This window comes from Convolutriloba macropyga, chromosome 6, assembly GCF_964194025.1.
Source record: "Convolutriloba macropyga chromosome 6, txConMacr16.3, whole genome shotgun sequence".
Classification (NCBI taxonomy): Eukaryota; Metazoa; Xenacoelomorpha; order Acoela; family Convolutidae; genus Convolutriloba; species Convolutriloba macropyga.
In genome coordinates, this window is record NC_134473.1 from 21,776,391 (window position 1) to 21,797,844 (window position 21,454).

At 39.0% G+C, this 21,454-nt stretch overlaps 1 protein-coding gene across 1 annotated transcript; it reads left to right on the forward strand.

The window, feature by feature from the left end:
* The first annotated feature begins 2,322 nt into the window (after positions 1–2,322).
* LOC142340860 (BLOC-1-related complex subunit 5-like) lies at positions 2,323–20,304 on the forward strand. Its single transcript, XM_075391605.1, has 2 exons — positions 2,323–2,606; positions 19,959–20,304. Exons 1-2 carry the CDS (start codon positions 2,337–2,339, stop codon positions 20,208–20,210), a joined length of 522 nt encoding a protein of 173 aa, XP_075247720.1. The 5' UTR covers positions 2,323–2,336; the 3' UTR covers positions 20,211–20,304.
* Positions 20,305–21,454: the final 1,150 nt, after the last annotated feature.

Here is a 21,454-nt window from a genome sequence, read left to right on the forward strand (position 1 = left end):
TTCCAAGATCTTTTTGATGAGACAAGATGTTGACAGTTTCATTTTTTATTGTAAAGAGCGACTTTTTCTTGAAACAAAGGATCTTGCATTTGTTTTCATGGAGGCGCATTTCGTTGTCATTGCACCATTCATTTAATTTCTGGAGGTCAATTTGAAGTTCATGTTTGCTATTAGAGAGCAATTTGTAATCATCTGCATAACCGTAGGCTTTACTGTATTCGATTTTTTGTGGTAAATCATTTATGTAGACCAGAAAAAGTAGTGGCCCCAGGATTGAACCTTGCGGTACGCTGCTAGTGACGTCCAGAAGGCTCGACGTTGAGGTTCCAATGCGAACACGTTGTTTTCTGTCGTCACAGTAGTTGGCTATTAATCTGAGCGCTTTTCCCCCGATCCCTGATTCTGACAGTTTTGCAACAACGCTGTGGTGGGGTACTGTATCAAACGCTTTCTGGAAATCTAGGTAGAAAACGAAAAGTTCATCATGTGCAATTGAGTCAACTTCTTTGTACAGTTGGTCTAGAAAGCATAACATTTGAATAATTGCTGAACGTTGAGGCCGAAAACCAAACTGGGAATCGTGAAGTGTTCCTTTAACGTGCTCATAGAGTTTGTTGAACATAAGTTTCTCGAAAACTTTTGAGAGGCAACACAAGCAATTAATTGGTCTATACATTTTGATTGCGGCTTTATCGCCCTCTTTGTGTATTGGAGTTATGTCACTTTGTTTCCAATATGCTGGAAATTTACCTTTGTTAAAGAATGTTTGAAAAAGTAGAAGTAAGGATCTGCTTATTGTTTTTGATAGATTTTTCAGAAACAGGTTACTTATATCATCAGGGCCTTTCATCTGTCAATGTGTCTATCAAACTCGGACTATATAAATCCTTTCATCTGACAACAAAAGTATACGGAATGAACTGCGTACTGTTGAGCCGTGGTTCAACCAGAGACTTAGAGAGCTTTGAAAAACTTGCCTTGAACTGGGTCTGCTATGACTCCAATCGAAGCTACCTCCAACAGCTATGTCTCCTCAACGTGCTACCACTCCCTCTTCATGCAGTGCAACGAGATTCTGCTATCTATTTGTTGAAAGAGAACATAACATCAACTTTCCTGCTCGCAACCGTGAATCTGGTAGGTCCACGATGTTCAAGTTACACAACTGCAAGAAAGAAAAGACTCGGAGAGAAATTGTCTACCTGACTTGCAGTCATTAAATAATAAACGAAAAAATCCAGTTTGCCAACCCTGTCGGTCTAAAATCGCGAATAATCAACCTGATGCGGAAGTTTGTCGACAACAGATTCTCTGGTTCCAACCCTTGCACATGGCAACTATGTTGCGACTGCTGTGACTGTCGCAACATTTGGACGTTGTTCTAATCAGAAGTAACGGGAGAAATCCTCTCTGGTGTCAAACCACAGGAAGCCACAACAAACTCAGGAACCAGATCATGAAGATCGTTCCGTTGAGATTCTTGATTAGCTGCAACAATGCCTTATAAGCGTTGACAAGTGATTGGTTTTGTCGTTTTCTGCGATAAATCAAATCCGTTATTATCGCCACATCTGGGAGAGTTAGTGTGGGTATGGCAGGATATTTTCTGCACCTTGGTATTGATAATTTCCTGCCGTAGGGATTATATTTTGTTGAGCAAAGCACTAGTTGTAAGTTTTAGACTGAACTCATTTGGATGGTAGGTTATGGTTTTGTTGATAACGTCACGCCAGATGATGAAATCCTGAGAGTCTAATTCTAAAATAATAACGACCGACACAGATGGAATTGCATCCATTACATGTATCACAATTTTTCAGTTGACTCGCAAAATTGTTAACTCGTATGAGAGCAATTCTTCCGACATTTAGTCTGTTATGTTTCTTGTAACGGTGTACAGCTACTGAAATGTAGGATTATGCTGGTATCAGTAGACTTTTGATACCATTGACGGCTAATTTTCCTGTCGTCTATTGAGTTTTTTTTAAACATGTAAATTAATCAGACTATAACCCTAAGGTTAGATATCTACATGCTCTAAAATGTTAAATAAATTAATCAGCATTGTTATTAATATAATAATCTTCAAATTGTGGCTGTTCGTTTTCATAGGTAAAAATATATATAATCTGAGTTAGATATAATCTGAAACTAATTACTGGAATTGCTCCTCCAAGTAGAAATGCTCCTCGTCTTTCATCAGTTGCCGTATTCACGATATGAATTTATTTAGTTTTAGCATAGTTATCGCAACCATTAGTTTTGCTACTGTATATTAAGCATTTATCGGAAATTTTATATGCTGATTAAATTTTAAGAAAAATGAGTTTCATGTGATGGGAGCAGAACAGAGCTCAGATAACTTAGCTGCATCTAGTGGCATCACAGTAGTGAATTTGCCCAGTGGAGGAGCTACAGTTGACAATGATGAGGACTACGAACGCATATCAAGTTTGCCCACATTTGAACCAATATTGAGAACACATATAGTTGAAGAAGCGAAATTGAAACATATGGACCGTATAAACCCGATCAATTTAGCTAAAGTTGTCAACAGATGCAGCATACATTTGAACGAGTGTGATTCAGTTCTTCTATCCTATCAAGTAAGAAACGTTCTGTGTCTATAAGATTGCCTCGAGTAGTACAATAACCATATTTAATTGCTCTCAGCCGAAGTTTGTAGCAATTATATTAGTCCTGTCGGTCTTTTTTAATGCGATTTTTTGCTTGACCGATTTATCGTCTCACCCATGTGACTTTTCGTCCTCAAAAATGGGATAAATAGGTAGCGCCCAGCAGGCATTTAGTTCTCTTAGAGCCTTTCAGCTCACTAATCTCCAAATATGCGATTCACAGAAATTGTTTTGGAGACTTATACTTATCGTGTGAAGGGCGGTTCTTAGAGGTTGACCCCACCCCCCAAATCCCCACCCCTTCGCATCGTTCAGGCCGTGAAAGCCCCGTGAATACAAAAAACCTCTCCCACCGTCCCTTCCCCCACTGTTGCCCCCCCCCCCCCATATGGTTGCTAATCGTATTAAATAGTTTCATATAAATGTATGCTCGAGCAACGAGCACTACCAGGGGGATCAGTGAAAGTGGACCTCCTCAGTGCTCCAAATGTTCGACAGACGTTAATGAGACTGAAAACTCAATTCTTTGTGACAAGTGTGGATGCTGGATTCATGTGAGTTGTACAAAAATACCTGACCAAGCACTGAACATCCTTGAACTAGAAGGCGTCTTCTGGTTTTGTGAGCTATGCAGCAGGACTATGAAGAAACTGACAAAACTGAAGAACACATCAGACGCTGAATTTCGAGCAGACGTGGAAGCGGGCCTTGCCGAGATAAAGACTGCAATTGTCGAGTTAAAAGCTAAGTCACCTTCCTTACCTTTAGCCCCAGACAAAAATTCAGGTAATCAGTTAAACACTGATATGAATGACAAATTGGGTATGGAAATTACTATATCTGGAGTAAGTGATTTTACTAATCCCGACTCGAGTAAAGAGACTAAATCAGATGATATTGTGACACATGAAATTAGAAATGTAGCTTTCATACTCAATTGCCTAGATGAAGATGATTCCTGCGTAACAAATATTCGTCGCCTAGGGAAATTAAATGCCGACAACAACAAACCACGATCTTTACTAGTTACATTCAATAATCCTTGGGTCGTTCGAAAAATTTTAGCACGCACCTATCGATTGAAACGACACAACGAGGAAAACAACACAAACATCTTTGTGAATCGCTCCCTGTCGACAGAAGAGCAACAGAAGAAAAAAGATTGTCTCACAAAAAGGTGGAAATTGATCGCCGAAGAGAATTACGACAAGACAAAATTCAAAATTATAAATCTGAAGTTATTCTACAACGGTAACGAAATCTCGACAAAAAACGATTCCCACGCCCTATGACTAAATAATCTAAAGTCAGACAATATAACATTCCTCGCATTTAACATTCGCAGCCTATTGAGTCGTGAGAAAAGGACTACATTTGCTAACCACATAAATCTACTTTCACTCACTTTCTTTATGATTACAGAAACTTGGCTTTACAGCAATATTCTAGACAGGGAACTATTTCTACCAAGCTTCACAGCTTATCGATCAGAAAGAGACCCCAGTCACGGGATATCAAAACATGGAGGTGTTTTGATTGGCGTACGTTCTGATCTGGTATCAGAATGCTCGTAGCTTGTATAGTCACAATGGGAGAACACCGTGTTCTGATAGTCTGCTGATACAATCCGCCCAATGGTAGCCCTTATTTCATGGCACAATCATCTTTGAATATTTTGCTTGAAGACCTGACATTTTGGAAAAGCTGACATATTTTACCTGAAATTGATTGGAAAAGCTACTCCTCCGCTACTCCAGACAACCAAGCTTTTATTGATCTCATGATGGATAACGATTTGATACAGATTATCGACTTTCCTACTACAGCATTGGGTATCCTAGATCTTATTTTTATCAGCAAAGACCTCGATGTATCCTCCTGCAAGATCGGTGATGAATAGGTTAACTTGCTGTCTAATCATTTCAGTATTTTAACTCAACTATCAATTCCCAATTTTAAGTCATTATACATGCGACCTGGAAAACCAAATGCTGCTTTAGTTATTGCAACGCCGATTTTGATAAACTCAATGCCCTCATAGTAACTAAACCATTCTCAGGAATTTGTTGGAGCAACGTAAATGTTCTTATTGAACAATGGTATAATTGGATAAAATTATTCATATTCCAGACAGTTCCACGGAGAAAAAGGCACAGATCTCAATTATCACCTTGGATAACCCAAACTACTTCGAACCTGATCAAAAAACTTTTTACTGTAAAACGTAATCAGCCTGTTAACTACGAGAAGATTAAATTGATGCAAAGATCTTGCGAACGAAGTATCGAACAAGACTGTGCTAACTTTGAAAGTCGGCTAGCAAATACAAGATCTACAAGCAAGCTTTTCAAATACTTTTGAACTTTCAAGTCAACATGTATTCCTGCTTCTGTCTCTTATATAAATGAAATTGCCACTGATTCGAAGTCACAATGTCGTATGTTCTCCAAATTCTTTGCATCTATATTTACTGTATCTAGCGATTTTGTACCCGTGGAAGAGGTCGAAGTTGAAAACCCCTTGCTTGATTTTGACGTATCTCAAAGTAAAATTCGTTCTATATGTGAAATTCTTGATGCTACGAAAGCCGTGGGCCCAGACGGGATACCTCCAATCCTTTTTAAAATATGTGCCAAAACTATCAGCAAGTCCATGGCATCAGTGTTCTACAAAATAAAGCAAACGGGTGTTTTTCCTGTATGCTGGAAAAGCTCTATTGTCAGTCTAACTTTTAAAAAAGGTTCTAAAGCGAATTTAGAAAACTACAGGCAAATATCACTCCTTTGTATTATCTCGAAAATTTTCGAGAAAACTTTGTTTGATTCTCTTAATAGATACACATCACCCTATTTCAGTGATTCTCAATTCGGATTCCGGAAGCAACGCTCTTGTATCACTCAACTATTAATATACCTTGAGAAAATCTACAATTCCCTAGATTCTGACGACGAAATTGACGTCATTTACACTGACTACGAAAAAGCTTTCGACAATGTCGATCACGGGATTTTGTTACAGAAACTATATAAAATTGGGATTCGTGGCAGTTTTTAAATTGCTGCAATCATACTTAGCGAACAGAACTCAACGTGTGCGAATCAACGGAACCTTTTCCGAAGAAATTCCAATTACCAGTGGGGTCCCACAAGGCTCAATCCTCGCCAGCCTTCTCTTTCTTCTTTATATAAATGATTTGCCTCTCAACTGCAAGAATTGCCAACCCCTGCTATGCACCGACGATGCGAAATTCATCTCAATCAACAGCTCCTCATTGCTCTTTCAGCTGGACTTATCAAGAATTAAAAAGTGGAGTGATCATAACAAACTACCACTTAACGTTGAGAAATGCACCCATCTTGACTTCGGCAAAACCACCAAGGCGTTTTTCTTTTCAGGCAACGAGATACAAAAACATTGTACGAAAAGACTTGCGTTTGTTGATATCCCAAGATCTTAAATGGGCTGATCACATTAGAGCAGCATGTAATAAAGCGATAGGTTTTTATGCCTGTTGAAAAGGAGCTCGCCCCTTCTGACCATGTCTGTAAAATTGAATATTTTCAAATCCATGATAATCCCTGTTCTTATTTGCGGCAGTAGTTGCTGGTATTTCAATATCGACAATTTGTAATCATTAGAAAATGTCAAGAAACGGGCTCTTAAATTGGTTTGCTCGGACCGAAACCGTACTTACAAAGTGCTCCTGTTAAAAGCTGGATTACTTCCACTGTCATTATACTTGCAATTACAAGATCTGCTCACTCTATCCAAATGTATGACGGGATATTTTGATATCGATTTTAATCCATACCTTTGTTTGAGGAATTGCACTCGTGACATCCGATCTTCACACGACGTTCGATTTGACCACCGCAAACCACGTAAAAGCCAAAGCGAGCAGAGCTTTTTCTTCCGTACCGGTGCCCTCATCAAAAGACTGTAACGATCGACATCAATAACCCCACTGGCCTAAAACAACGACTACTACGTGTTCTCTGGACTGTCTTCAACGCATTTTACAACGAACTTGTCAGTGCGACGTGGAGAGTGTAATTTGCCATCATTCACCATCACGAAAGAAAAAGGGAGACGATCCCCGTGCCAGCAGATGAAGATATCTCCTGGCCGAATCCCAACTACTACTACTACGATTTACAGCCATTTTTGTCTCATCTACAGATAATTAGAATTGATTGTAATCTGAGTTCAAAAGGGTTGCGGAGCGTCTTTCTAATCAAAAGTTTTGTTGGCATGTATTTGAAATTGGGTATGCCGCACGTGAAAATTGTCAGGTCAAATTACCGAACAAAATTGAATGTATTCAGCTGAAAAACTTCAGCGTTTTTTATGTTCGTCGCATTTTTAAGTGAGAGAAAGTAAGTGGGAAAAATTTTGGTGAGTGATTAATGCAAATGTGGCATTGAATGAGGTTTTGCTTCAAAACCATTTTTTTAAATCAAATTGCATGCTATGGTAGTTCCTGAGTTCTCGGTAGCTATTATGTTAAATTTAAGTCACACTTGAGTGCAATGGTTAACAGCGCTTCTATCTTCACATGTTTTCACGGTCCCTTGAGAGGCAGCCTACACCACCTTGCTTAGGCTCCTAATCTGCACATGTTTTTGTGCTCATTAAGAACGCAGCTTAGCAAAAACAAGTGGGACAAAAAGCCAATGACAAAAAATTTGCGTGTGTAGTCAGTTCAATAGTCAAAGCAACAGGCCTCGGTAGCGCAAGGAATTAGATCTATGACTGTGAAGCGAGTGGCATGGTTTCAAGCCCTAGTAGTGGCGGAAAGGGATGCATGATGTACTTGGGTAAAGAAAATTTGATTTGGTTGTCTTTTCCCTCCGTTCTTCATATCTTTCCTTTTATTAGTTATTAATTGCTCTCAAACGAAGTTTGTAGCAATTGTATTAGTCCTGTCGATCTTTTTTAATGCGATTCTTTGCTTGACCGGCTTATCGTCTCGCCCATGTGACTTTTGGTCCTCAAAAATGGGATAAATAGGTAGCGCCCAGCAAGCATTAAGTTCTCTTAGAGCCTTTCAGCTCACTTATCTCCAAGTATGCGATTCACAGAAATTGTTTTGGAGACTTATACTTATGGTGTGAAGGGTGGTTCTTAGAGGGTGACCCCACCCCCTGAATCCCCACCCCTTCGCATCGTTCAGGCCGTGAAAGCCCCGTGCAGACAAAAAACCTCTCCCACCATCCACCCCCCCCCCCCCCCCACTGTTGCCCCCCCCCCTATATTGTTGCTAATCGTATTTACAGCCATTTTTGTCTCATCTACAGAGCATTGCAATTGATTGTAATCGAGTTCAAAAGGGTTGCGGAGCGTCTTTCTAATCAAAAGTTTTGTTGGCATGTATTTGAAATTGGGTATGCCGCACGTAAAAATTGTCAGGTCAAATTGCTGATTAAAATTGAATGTATTCAGCTGAAAAACTTCAGCGTTTTTTATGTTCTTCGCATTTTTAAGTGAGAGAGAGAAAAGTAAGAGTGGGAAAAATTTTGGTGAGTGATTAATGCAAGTGTGGCATTGAATGAGGTTTTGCTTCAAAACCATTTTTTTTTCAACCAAATTGTATGCTAAGGTAGTTCCTGAGTTCTCGGTAGCTATTATGTTAAATTTAAGTGACACTTGAGTGCAATGGTTAACAGCGCTCCTATCTTCACATGTTTTCACGGTCCCTTGACAGGCAGCCTACACCACCTTACTTAGGCTCCTGATCTGCACATGTTTTTGTGCTCCTTAAGAACGCAGCTCAGCAAAAACAACCGGGACAAAAAGCCAATGACAAAAAATTTGCGTGTGTAGTCAGTTCAATAGTCAAAAGCAACAGGCCTCGGTAGCGCAAGGGATTAGATCTATGACTGTGAAGCGAGTGGCATGGTTTCAAGCCCTAGTAGTGGCGGAAAGGGATGCATGATGTACTTGGGTAAAGAAAATTTGATTTGGTTGTCTTTTTCCTCCGTTCTTCATATCTTTCCTTTTATTAGTTATTAATTGCTCTCAAACGAAGTTTGTAGCAATTGTGTTAGTCCTGTCGATCTTTTTTAATGCGATTCTTTGCTTGACCGGCTTATCGTCTCGCCCATGTGACTTTTGGTCCTCAAAAATGGGATAAATAGGTAGCGCCCAGCAAGCATTAAGTTCTCTTAGAGCCTTTCAGCTCACTAATCTCCAAGTATGCGATTCACAGAAATTGTTTTGGAGACTTATACTTATGGTGTGAAGGTTGGTTCTTAGAGGGTGACCCCACCCCCTGAATCCCCACTCCTTCGCATCGTTCAGGCCGTGAAAGCCCCGTGCAGACAAAAAACCTCTCCCACCATCCACCCCCGCCCCCCACTGTTGCCCCCCCCCCCTATATTGTTGCTAATCGTATTTACAGCCATTTTTGTCTCATCTACAGAGCATTGCAATTGATTGTAATCGAGTTCAAAAGGGTTGCGGAGCGTCTTTCTAATCAAAAGTTTTGTTGGCATGTATTTGAAATTGGGTATGCCGCACGTAAAAATTGTCAGGTCAAATTGCTGATTAAAATTGAATGTATTCAGCTGAAAAACTTCAGCGTTTTTTATGTTCTTCGCATTTTTAAGTGAGAGAGAGAAAAGTAAGAGTGGGAAAAATTTTGGTGAGTGATTAATGCAAGTGTGGCATTGAATGTGGTTTTGCTTCAAAACCATTTTTTTCAACCAAATTGTATGCTAAGGTAGTTCCTGAGTTCTCGGTAGCTATTATGTTAAATTTAAGTCACACTTGAGTGCAATGGTTAACAGCGCTCCTATCTTCACATGTTTTCACGGTCCCTTGACAGGCAGCCTACACCACCATGCTTAGGCTCCTGATCTGCACATGTTTTTGTGCTCATTAAGAACGCAGCTTAGCAAAAACAAGCGGGACAAAAAGCCAATGACAAAAAATTTGCGTGTGTAGTCAGTTCAATAGTCCAAAAGCAACAGGCTTCGGTAGCGCAAGGGATTAGATCTATGACTGTGAAGCGAGTGGCATGGTTTCAAGCCCTAGTAGTGGCGGAAAGGGATGCATGATGTACTTGGGTAAAGAAAATTTGATTTGGTTCTCTTTTTCCTCCGTTCTTCATATCTTTCCTTTTATTAGTTATTAATTGCTCTCAAACGAAGTTTGTAGCAATTGTGTTAGTCCTGTCGATCTTTTTTAATGCGATTCTTTGCTTGACCGGCTTATCGTCTCGCCCATGTGACTTTTGTTCCTCAAAAATGGGATAAATAGGTAGCGCCCAGCAAGCATTAAGTTCTCTTAGAGCCTTTCAGCTCACTAATCTCCAAGTATGCGATACACAGAAATTGTTTTGGAGACTTATACTTATGGTGTGAAGGTTGGTTCTTAGAGGGTGACCCCACCCCCTGAATCCCCACTCCTTCGCATCGTTCAGGCCGTGAAAGCCCCGTGCAGACAAAAAACCTCTCCCACCATCCACCCCCGCCCCCCACTGTTGCCCCCCCCCCTATATTGTTGCTAATCGTATTTACAGCCATTTTTGTCTCATCTACAGAGCATTGCAATTGATTGTAATCGAGTTCAAAAGGGTTGCGGAGCGTCTTTCTAATCAAAAGTTTTGTTGGCATGTATTTGAAATTGGGTATGCCGCACGTAAAAATTGGCAGGTCAAATTGCTGATTAAAATTGAATGTATTCAGCTGAAAAACTTCAGCGTTTTTTATGTTCTTCGCATTTTTAAGTGAGAGAGAGAAAAGTAAGAGTGGGAAAAATTTTGGTGAGTGATTAATGCAAGTGTGGCATTGAATGTGGTTTTGCTTCAAAACCATTTTTTTCAACCAAATTGTATGCTAAGGTAGTTCCTGAGTTCTCGGTAGCTATTATGTTAAATTTAAGTCACACTTGAGTGCAATGGTTAACAGCGCTCCTATCTTCACATGTTTTCACGGTCCCTTGACAGGCAGCCTACACCACCATGCTTAGGCTCCTGATCTGCACATGTTTTTGTGCTCATTAAGAACGCAGCTTAGCAAAAACAAGCGGGACAAAAAGCCAATGACAAAAAATTTGCGTGTGTAGTCAGTTCAATAGTCCAAAAGCAACAGGCTTCGGTAGCGCAAGGGATTAGATCTATGACTGTGAAGCGAGTGGCATGGTTTCAAGCCCTAGTAGTGGCGGAAAGGGATGCATGATGTACTTGGGTAAAGAAAATTTGATTTGGTTCTCTTTTTCCTCCGTTCTTCATATCTTTCCTTTTATTAGTTATTAATTGCTCTCAAACGAAGTTTGTAGCAATTGTGTTAGTCCTGTCGATCTTTTTTAATGCGATTCTTTGCTTGACCGGCTTATCGTCTCGCCCATGTGACTTTTGTTCCTCAAAAATGGGATAAATAGGTAGCGCCCAGCAAGCATTAAGTTCTCTTAGAGCCTTTCAGCTCACTAATCTCCAAGTATGCGATACACAGAAATTGTTTTGGAGACTTATACTTATGGTGTGAAGGCTGGTTCTTAGAGGGTGACCCCACCCCCTGAATCCCCACCCCTTCGCATCGTTCAGGCCGTGAAAGCCCCGTGCAGACAAAAAACCTCACCCACCATCCACCCCCCCCCCCCACTGTTGCACCCCTATATTGTTGCTAATCGTATTTACAGTCATTTTTGTCTCATCTACAGAGCATTGCAATTGATTGTAATCGAGTTCAAAAGGGTTGCGGAGCGTCTTTCTAATCAAAAGTTTTGTTGGCATGTATTTGAAATTGGGTATGCCGCACGTAAAAATTGTCAGGTCAAATTGCTGATTAAAATTGAATGTATTCAGCTGAAAAACTTCAGCTTTTTTTATGTTCTTCGCATTTTTAAGTGAGAGAGAGAAAAGTAAGAGTGGGAAAAATTTTGGTGAGTGATTAATGCAAGTGTGGCATTGAATGAGGTTTTGCTTCAAATCCATTTTTTTCAACCAAATTGTATGCTAAGGTAGTTCCTGAGTTCTCGGTAGCTATTATGTTAAATTTAAGTCACACTTGAGTGCAATGGTTAACAGCGCTCCTATCTTCACATGTTTTCACGGTCCCTTGACAGGCAGCCTACACCACCATGCTTAGGCTCCTGATCTGCACATGTTTTTGTGCTCATTAAGAACGCAGCTTAGCAAAAACAAGCGGGACAAAAAGCCAATGACAAAAAATTTGCGTGTGTTGTTAGTTCAATAGTCCAAAGCAATAGGCCTCGGTAGCGCAAGGGATTAGATCTATGACTGTAAAGCGAGTGGCATGGTTTCAAGCCCTAGTAGTGGCGGAAAGGGATGCATGATGTACTTGGGTAAAGAAAATTTGATTTGGTTGTCTTTTTCCTCAGTTCTTCATATCTTTCCTTTTATTAGTTATTAATTGCTCTCAAACGAAGGTTGTAGCAATTGTATTAGTCCTGTCGATCTTTTTCAATGCGATTTTTTGTTTGACCGGTTTATCGTCTCACCCATGTGACTTTTTGTCCTCAAAAATGGGATAAATAGGTAGCGCCCAGCTAGCATTAAGTACTCTTAGAGCCTTTCAGCTCACTAATCTCCAAGTATGCGATTCAAAGAAATTGTTTTGGAGACTTATACTTATGGTGTGAGGGGCGGTTCTTAGAGGTTGACCGAACTCCCCAAATCCCCACCCCTTCGCATCGTTCAGGCCGTGAAAGCCCCGTGAAGACAAAAAACCCCTCCCAGCGTCCCCCCACTGTTGAAACCCCCCTATATGGTTGCTAATCGTATTTACAGCCATTTTTGTCTCATCTACAGATTATAAGAATTGATTGTAATCTGAGTTCAGAAAAGTTGCTTCTCTACTAGGCCCTAAAGCCTGGGTGAGACACTTACTGAAAATCTCTATTTTTTGTCAATTGGATTGAAATTTTTGTTCGACTAATGGGTTTCATTTTGCACTAAAAAAGCAATGGACCTTTAATATAAACAAATTTATTTCTTATTATTTGGCTATTATTAATTATACCGATTTTTTAAAGCTTGACGATTTGTAAATGTATTATTCCGCTGTCTTTTTGAACGAAACAATGAGTATTGGCGGAGCGTCTTTCTAATCAAAAGTTTTTTTTGCCTGTAATTGAAATTAGGTATGCCGCACGTGAAACTTGTCAGGTCAAATTGCTGATTAAAATTGAATGTATTGTGCTGAAAAACTTCAGCGTTTTTGATGTTCATGTCGCATTTTTAAGTGAGTGAGAAAAGTAAGAGTGGGAAAATTTTTGGTGAGTGATTATTTCAAGTGTGGCATTGAATGAGGTTTTTTTCCAAACATTTTTTTTGAACGAATTTGTATAGCAAGGTAGTGACATGCAGCCTACACCAACATGCTTAAGCTCCTGATCTGGACATGTTTTAGTGCTCATGAAGAATGCAGCTTAGTAAAAACAATCGGGAAAAGAAGCCAATGACCAAAAATTTGCGTGTATAGTCAGTTCAATAGTCAAAAGCAACAGGCCTCGGTAGCGCAAGGGATTAGATCTATGACTGTGATGCGAGTGGCATGGTTTCAATCCCTAGTAGGGGCGGAAAGGGATGCAAAATTTACTTGAGTAATAGTTTTTAATTTGGTTGTATTTTTCCTCCGTTCTTCATATCTTTCCTTTTATTAGTTATTAATTGCTCTCAAACGAAGTTTGTAGCAATTGTATTAGTCCTGTCGATCTTTTTAATGCAATTTTTTGCTTGACCGGTTTATCGTCTTACCCATGTGACTTTTGGTCCTCAAAAATGGGATAAATAGGTAGCGCCCAGCAAGCATCAAGTACTCTTAGAGCCTTTCAGCTCACTAATCTCCAAGTATGCGATTCAAAGAAATTGTTTTGGAGACTTATACTTATGGTGTGAGGGGCGGTTCTTAGAGGTTGACCGAACCTACCAAATCCCATTCCCTTCGCATCGTTCAGGCCGTGAAAGCCCCGTGCAGACAAAAAAACCCCTCCCACCGTCCCCCCCCCACTGTTGAGACCCCCCTATATGGTTGCTAATCGTGTTTACAGCCATTTTTGTCTCATCTACAGATTATAAGAATTGATTGTAATCTGAGTTCAGAAAAGTTGCTTCTCTACTAGGCACTACAGCCTGGTTGAGACACTTACTAAAAATATCTATTTTTTGTCAATTGGATTGAAATTTTTGTTCGACTAATGGGTTTCATTTTGCACTAAAAAAGCAATGGACCTTTAATATAAACAAATTTATTTCTTATTAATTGGCTATTATTAATTATACCGATTTTTTAAAGCTTGACGATTTGTAAATGTATTATTCCGCTGTCTTTTTGAACGAATCAATGAGTATTGGCGGAGCGTCTTTCTAATCAAATTTTTTTTGGCATGTAATTGAAATTAGGTATGCCGCACGTGAAACTTGTCAGGTCAAATTGCTGATTAAAATTGTATTGTGCTGAAAAACTTCAGCGTTTTTGATGTTCATGTCGCATTTTTAAGTGAGTGAGAAAAGTAAGAGTGGGAAAATTTTTGGTGAGTGATTATTTCAAGTGTGGCATTGAATGAGGTTTTTTCTCCAAACAATTTTTTTGAATGAATTTGTATAGCAAGGTAGTGACATGCAGCCTACACCAACATGCTTAAGCTCCTGATCTGGACATGTTTTGGTGCTCATTAAGAATGCAGCTTAGTAAAAACAATCGGGACAAGAAGACAATGACCAAAAATTTGCGTGTATAGTCAGTTCAATAGTCAAAAGCAACAGGCCTCGGTAGCGCAAGGGATTAGATCTATGACTGTGATGCGAATGGCATGGTTTCAATCCCTAGTAGGGGCGGAAAGGGATGCATAATTTACTTGAGTAAAAGTTTTTAATTTGGTTGTCTTTTTCCTCTGTTCTTCATATCTTTCCTTTTATTAGTTATTAATTGCTCTCAAACGAAGTTTGTAGCAATTGTATTAGTCCTGTGGATCTTTTTAATGCGATTCTTTGCTTGACCGGTTTATCGTCTCACCCATGTGACTTTTCGTCCTCAAAAATGGGACAAATAGGTAGCGCCCAGCTAGCATTAAGTACTCTTAGAGCCTTTCAGCTCACTAATCTCCAAGTATGCGATTCAAAGAAATTGTTTTGGAGACTTATACTTATGGTGTGAGGGGCGGTTCTTAGAGGTTGACCGAACTCCCCAAATCCCCACCCCTTCGCATCGTTCAGGCCGTGAAAGCCCCGTGCAGACAAAAAAACCCCTCCCACCGTCCCCCCCCACTGTTGAGACCGCCCTATATGGTTGCTAATCGTGTTTACAGCCATTTTTGTCTCATCTACAGATTATAAGAATTGATTGTAATCTGAGTTCAGAAAAGTTGCTTCTCTACTAGGCACTAAAGCCTGGGTGTGACACTTACTGAAAATCTCTATTTTTTGTCAGTTGGATTGAAATTTTTGTTCGACTAATGGGTTTCATTTTGCACTAAAAAAGCAATGGACCTTTAATATAATCAAATTTATTTCTTATTAATTGGCTATTATTAATTATACCGATTTTTTAAAGCTTGACGATTTGTAAATGTATTATTCCGCTGTCTTTTTGAACGAATCAATGAGTATTGGTGGAGCGTCTTTCTAATCAAAAGTTTTTTTTGGCATGTAATTGAAATTAGGTATGCCGCACGTGAAACTTGTCAGGTCAAATTGCTGATTAAAACTGTATTGTGCTGAAAAACTTCAGCGTTTTTGATGTTCATGTCGCATTTTTAAGTGAGTGAGAAAAGTAAGAGTGGGAAAATTTTTGGTGAGTGATTATTTCAAGTGTGGCATTGAATGAGGTTTTTTCTCCAAACAATTTTTTTGAACGAATTTGTATAGCAAGGTAGTGACATGCAGCCTACACTAACATGCTTAAGCTCCTGATCTGGACATGTTTTGGTGCTCATTAAGAATGCAGCTTAGTAAAAACAATCGGGACAAGAAGCCAATGACCAAAAATTTGCGTGTATAGTCAGTTCAATAGTCAAAAGCAACAGGCCTCGGTAGCGGCAGGGATTAGATCTATGACTGTGAAGCGAGTGGCATGGTTTCATTCCCTAGTAGGGGCTGAAAGGGATGCATAACTTACTTGAGTAAAAGTTTTTAATTTGGTTGTCTTTTTACTCCGTTCTTCATTTCTTTCCGTTTATTAGTCATTAATTGCTCTCAAACAACGTTTTTAGCAGTTATATTAGTCCCGTCGGTCGTTTTTTATGCAATTTATCGCTAGACCGATTTTTCGTCTGACGCTTTTAACTTTTCGTCCTCAAAAATGCGATAAGTAGGTACCGCCCAGCAGTCATTAAGTGCTCTTAGATCATTTCAGATCTGTTTCAGCTCAAAGTGTTTTGGAGACTTATACTTATGGTGTGAAGGGCGGAAGAGAGGTTGACACCCCCACTGTTGACCCCCCGCCACTATTACCCCCCCACTGCGCTGTTGCCCCCACCCCACTGTTGCCTACCCCCTATCAATCAGGCCCCCGGTGCCCCCCCCCCACCGTGGCTACGTTTGAACAACCGATCGCTAAAAACACGCATTTTTACACTAATTTTAACAATTATCAAGCTTTTCGACAATTTGTCATTTTTTGTTGTTTCAGCCCTAGGTGTCAAGGAACCTTCTCCAGGTTTTTATCAAGGAACCTTCTCTAGGTTACTGTGTAGTTTCTAGTGGTAGTGGATTGGTTTCAACCTTTTAACATCACGAATTTTAGCATTTTTTGACAAAACTTGCTATTTTTTTCAATTTTTTTGAAATTTAGTTTTCTTTATTCAAGTTCCTACAGACCCAGGAATTAGAAAACCTCCTAAGTGGTTAAATAAGGTTTTTAGGTCGGTTTTTAGGTCTCTCCCTCCCAAGAGCCGAGGAACCTCCTCCAGAATTTGACAATTATTTACTGTATAGTTTTTAAATGTGATAGAATGTTTCTCATGATTTCAACACCATGGGTTTAAGCTTTTTTTTGCAAGACTTGCAATATTTTGAGATTTTGCTTGTTTTTTAAAAAATGTTAGGTCGTTTTTTAGTTTTCTCCAGTCTCAAGTGCCACTTAATGTCCTCTAAGGTATGAATATAGGTTACTGCATAGCTTCTAGATGTAATGGAATGTTTTTCAAGATTTTATTATCAGCAATTTCAAGTTTTTGAATCTTTTTTCCGGCAACAGGGTTGCAGGGAGCTCTCCATGGTTTGATGATAAGCTGTTGCTTAGTTAGAGTTAATGGACTGGTTATCAATATTTCAATGACTCCAGCTCAATCAATTTTTTGATAAAGTTTAATTTTTTCAAATTTTTGGAAAATTTTTGTTCCAATTTTATGGATCTTTTTGAGCCAGTGAAACTATTTAAGGCTTGAAATAAGAATACTTCATAGGCTCCTGAGACAATGAAATGGTTTTGAGGATTGTAGTATCTTGAATTTTAGCAAGATCTTGTTAAGATTTGCGATTGTTTGCAACATTTTTGAATATATTTGTCCTTTCTGAGTTTAACGATCGTTACTGGTCAACGAAGCTTTTCAAGTCTTGCAGATGAGTTACTTGACATAACTCCAAAGACAAAATGTAGTTTTGAACATTTTCACTGCAAAATCTGGAATATTTCCTTTTTAAATTTTGCAGTTTTCAAATTTTTGAAGTATCAGTTTTTTATTTGATTTGTTTACTAACAAGGATAGAAAACTAAAGTTGAACCGTCGAATCAAGCTGAAGCTGGCTTCGCTTAACCGTAGCTAGCTACTGACAAAGCCAACCGCTCGCCGGTCGTTTGAGAGCAATTCGCGCGGCGTTATTCTGTTATGTTTTATATCTTACTTTCGTTTTTTCTTTATTCTCTCTTTCTTTCTGCATTTCATTCTCTCCCTCTCATGTATCTATTACTTATTATATTAAATTCAAGTCGGACTTGAGTAGTCAGTCCTAGGAGTTCAGTTCGTCAGTCGTTATTCTGTTGTTTATCTATTTCTATCGAACAAAGTTTGATGCAATTATTGTACATGTGTTTTTATGCAATTTTTTTTCTTTTTGCGCTTTTTCTTCTAGGACATTCTGTGACTTTTCAAGTGACTTGTTCACGCTTCACTTCTTCATTTTTTAGTAATCTCAACTATTCTTATTATTTGTTGCTAGTTTGTTTTTAACCTGTTTCGTTAAAATTTCCTTATGATGCTTTAACTGTCACATGTTTTAACTGTCCTTAAACATGTAGCATAACGTAATGCATGCGTTTTGAGACGCGCTATATCACCATTTTTAAGCTCCTAATACGGTCGTTTTTCACCCATAAATCTTGCCGCAGAGCAAAAACAAGCGAGACAAATGGTCACTAAATTTGATCACTGGAAAGGCCAGTAGGCGTATGCAATAGGCAGTGGTAGCGTAAAGGATAAGACCGATGACTCAAGCGATGGGTAGGGGTTCGAGTCTTTTTAATGGCGGAAAAAGCCGAATATTTTACCTGATCACAATTTAGAAGTTGATGTTTGTTTTTCGTTCCTTTTCGTTTTTCTTTTCTTTCCAATCTCTCTCTTTTGTCATATTTTGACTCCTAATCTGCACATGTTTTCCGCTCATTAAGCTTGCCAAAATATGCGAGCCATTAAAGCCATTGACCAAATTATTGCTGCTATAGAACAAGCAATTGTCAAAGGCAATACGCATCGGTAGCGTAAAATATGAGACCTATGACCTTCAAGCCAGGGACAGTGATTCGCGCCCGGCCTAATGTCGAACATTGCTTCTTTTTATTGGCACAAACTCAATAGTAGTCTTTTCATCCAATCATTCGTTTCTTCCTTTCTTCTATCATTCTGTTTTATGTTTTCAGATTTTATAGTGCTATGTCACTATGATTAAGATCCTAGTTTTCGCATGTTTTAAAGCTCCTCAAAAATGCAGCGTAACGGTGTATATGCGTTTTGAGACGCAGTATGCCACCATTTCGAAGTTCGTTTTTAGAACAGGTCTTAACGCTCCTTAAACTTGCAACACAGCAAAGCCAAAAATAGGTAGACCAAAAGGTTGTATCTACATAGGGCAATAGACGCAAACAATAGGGATTGTTGGCGTAAGCGGTAAGACCTATGGTATTCAAACGAGGAGCACGGCTTCGAGCCCAGGTTGGGGTTTTTAAAATCCTAATTTTGTTTAAACCTATTCTATAAATGATTTTCCTGCAATACTTTTGCGGGCTTGCTAGGGTGAATTGATTACTGCTTTGTTGTTTTTGGCAATATTAGCTTCACAAAGTAAGCAAAATTTACAATAAAGTTGTACCCAATGATGTATTGCGGATTTGAACTTTTTTGAGAAAATTGGATGATTTTGCAAACTTTACTGAGTTGAATGAGGTTTTGAAGCAAGATTGTCAGCCTCTCAACGGCTTCTATTTAGGCTCTCCTTTTCTGTTTTAACTTTGTACGTTTTTGTTTTGAATATGGCACGACTTACCTCACGTTTTACTTCTAACTTACCTCACTCACTGAACGGATTTTGAGTTCTTTCACTCATTGGTTTACACAATATAGTGACGGTCAAGGTCTAAAGAGCCAAATTGAAAGAAAGGGGATAAACCGATAAAAACCTGTCATTAAGTCAGTAAATTGGGTTGTCAGAGTTCATAAGAGTGATATATGTTCTTGCATATTCCGGTCCTTGAAATAAGCAGTTTGTTGGTTTTAGTTGACGGTAACGATTCGATGCGTTTTGTTCGGAAAATTGAGCGAATCCTTTTTTTGATTTTGAGTGAAGTTAAGTTACTAAACATTTTAATATGTATATCTCTGTGTATCCTTGTTCTTAGATTTTTAGCGCTGTGGATTTTGGGGAACTGCGTTGTGCTACACATTAATCACTTACTTTTCAATTGCTCTCAAGCGAAGTTCGTAGCAATTATTGTAAACGTTTTGGTCTTTTTCAATGAAAATTTTTCGCTGGACCATTTTGCGCTTTTCTTCTAGAACATTCTTTGACTTCTCACGCGACTTTTTCACGCTTTCGTTCTTCATTTTTGAGTGATCTCTATTGATCTCACTCCGAAGTAAAGCTTGTTGCTAAATTAAACTCGATTGCAGCATAGCAAGAAGTAGGGCCTGATAGCCGAGAGGGCAGTGTTTTTTGTGAGGGAGCGGAATGTCAATGGTTTGGATCCCGGCGTGATAAACTATTTTTTGCACCCATAAAGAAAAATTTATGTAGGCTACAGCCCGTTAATTAAATTGCATCGCCTGTCGTTCGAGAGCAATTCTTCCGACATTAGTGGGTATATGTTTTTGAGGTAAAAGATCAAATTGTAAATGCAATAATTTAGTAAGACTGCTGTTCATTTTTAGCACAAACTGGGACTGAAGGTCAAAGAAAGTGAGCAGAAATGCAAACATGCATCGAACTTGATTGCAGAGCGTCAGAAGAAATTTCAGAAATCAGTCACTTCAGCGAAGAGAATTGAGAGTATACAGAGTGACTTGAAGAAACTGCTCACAACTTTTGAGCATATGATTTTAATGTGTGATGAACTTAACATGGGGCTACCAGAATCACATAGAATGAAGCCGTTTAGATTATCAGATTATACCTCAAATTAATAGTTGTAGTTTTGTTACCTTTAAATTATATTTTTGATTTCATTTTCACTGTTCCGTCGATATACTCATCATCAAATTAAATTTTAAAATAGTATTTTATTATAGATTGCATCAGGTGAGTTGTGAAACATCAATTGAAGTCGCATTTAATTTTTATCGGTATTTACCGCATCTACGATGACTTCAACTATGATGGTAGGTCGATTGGTTCAACTTGATTGAGCCAAATAAGTGAGTGAACTTGGCAGCTATTACTACCGTGTTTTGCTGCCAATATTTGACACAGGTTACAGTTTTGTTACGGAGCAGGTGTCTTTTTGGTGGTGTGTCAGGGAGGTAGTTAGTCGTTGCTTACCGCTGTGGCTGATGATTTTGACGAATTTGCCATGTAATTATGCCTGAAACAATCACCTCAGCCCAAAGATCCATTTAAGTTCATTTAGAAAATGTTCGAATATTTCTGTTTATTATCGTCAGTTAACAAGTGATGCAAGGACAACCTCAAACACAAGTGTGGAAAAGACAAATTACGAGGTAGTAAAGGATTTTTCATTTAAAGGTAGTTCGGATTTTTCCTATTGATCTGGATTCTTTCAAATGGCTCAGATGCGATGACGATTAACTGGTAGCAATTTCATTCTGATTAGAAGGTCTTTAGAAGCCAATGCAGGTGGCCTTCCGAAGAGTTTGACCCATAAACTTGATGCGTTCGTATGAAATTAGAGTATATATTAGCCCTGCGGTCGTTCTTAAGCGATTTTTTTCTTATCCCACTCAAAACGAGAGAGGTATATATCGCTCCCTGTCCACCCTGCTCTCCTTCTCCCTGTCACCCTCCTTCTCCGAGTCACCCTCCTTCTCCCTGTCCACCCTGCTCCAGCTGGCGTTTTCAATCTCCACCATCGCCTTAGATTCATTCTATCATCGTACTACACAATCAATAGTAAGTAGCGTGGAAAAAACGTTAAAAAATGAGATAATTCTAGTATTGCAAATAAATACTCATTGCGGGTTTAATAGAAGTTTCCTTGGCAAGTAGCATTAATAGTACTCAGTTTATTGGCGCAATGTGTGTATGTCTAATTCGGCTTAAAGCTCCATATTATTATTAATAGCCGCGTCAGCAATTCCAGGCGGCTATTATTGCGCTCCTATTTTTACAAATCAAAATTTTGAATTGTATTGGGGCGCTGTCTTTTCTTTTTGTTAAGATCTGTTCACACATTTTCATGATTTTTGAAGTC

Coding starts and splice junctions, on each gene's coding strand:
- LOC142340860 (XM_075391605.1), top strand. CDS start 2,337: ATGGGAGCAGAACAGAGCTCAGATAACTTAGCTGCATCTAGTGGCATC. Junction 2,607..19,958: donor CAGTTCTTCTATCCTATCAA/GTAAGAAACGTT, acceptor GTTCATTTTTAG/CACAAACTGGGACTGAAGGT.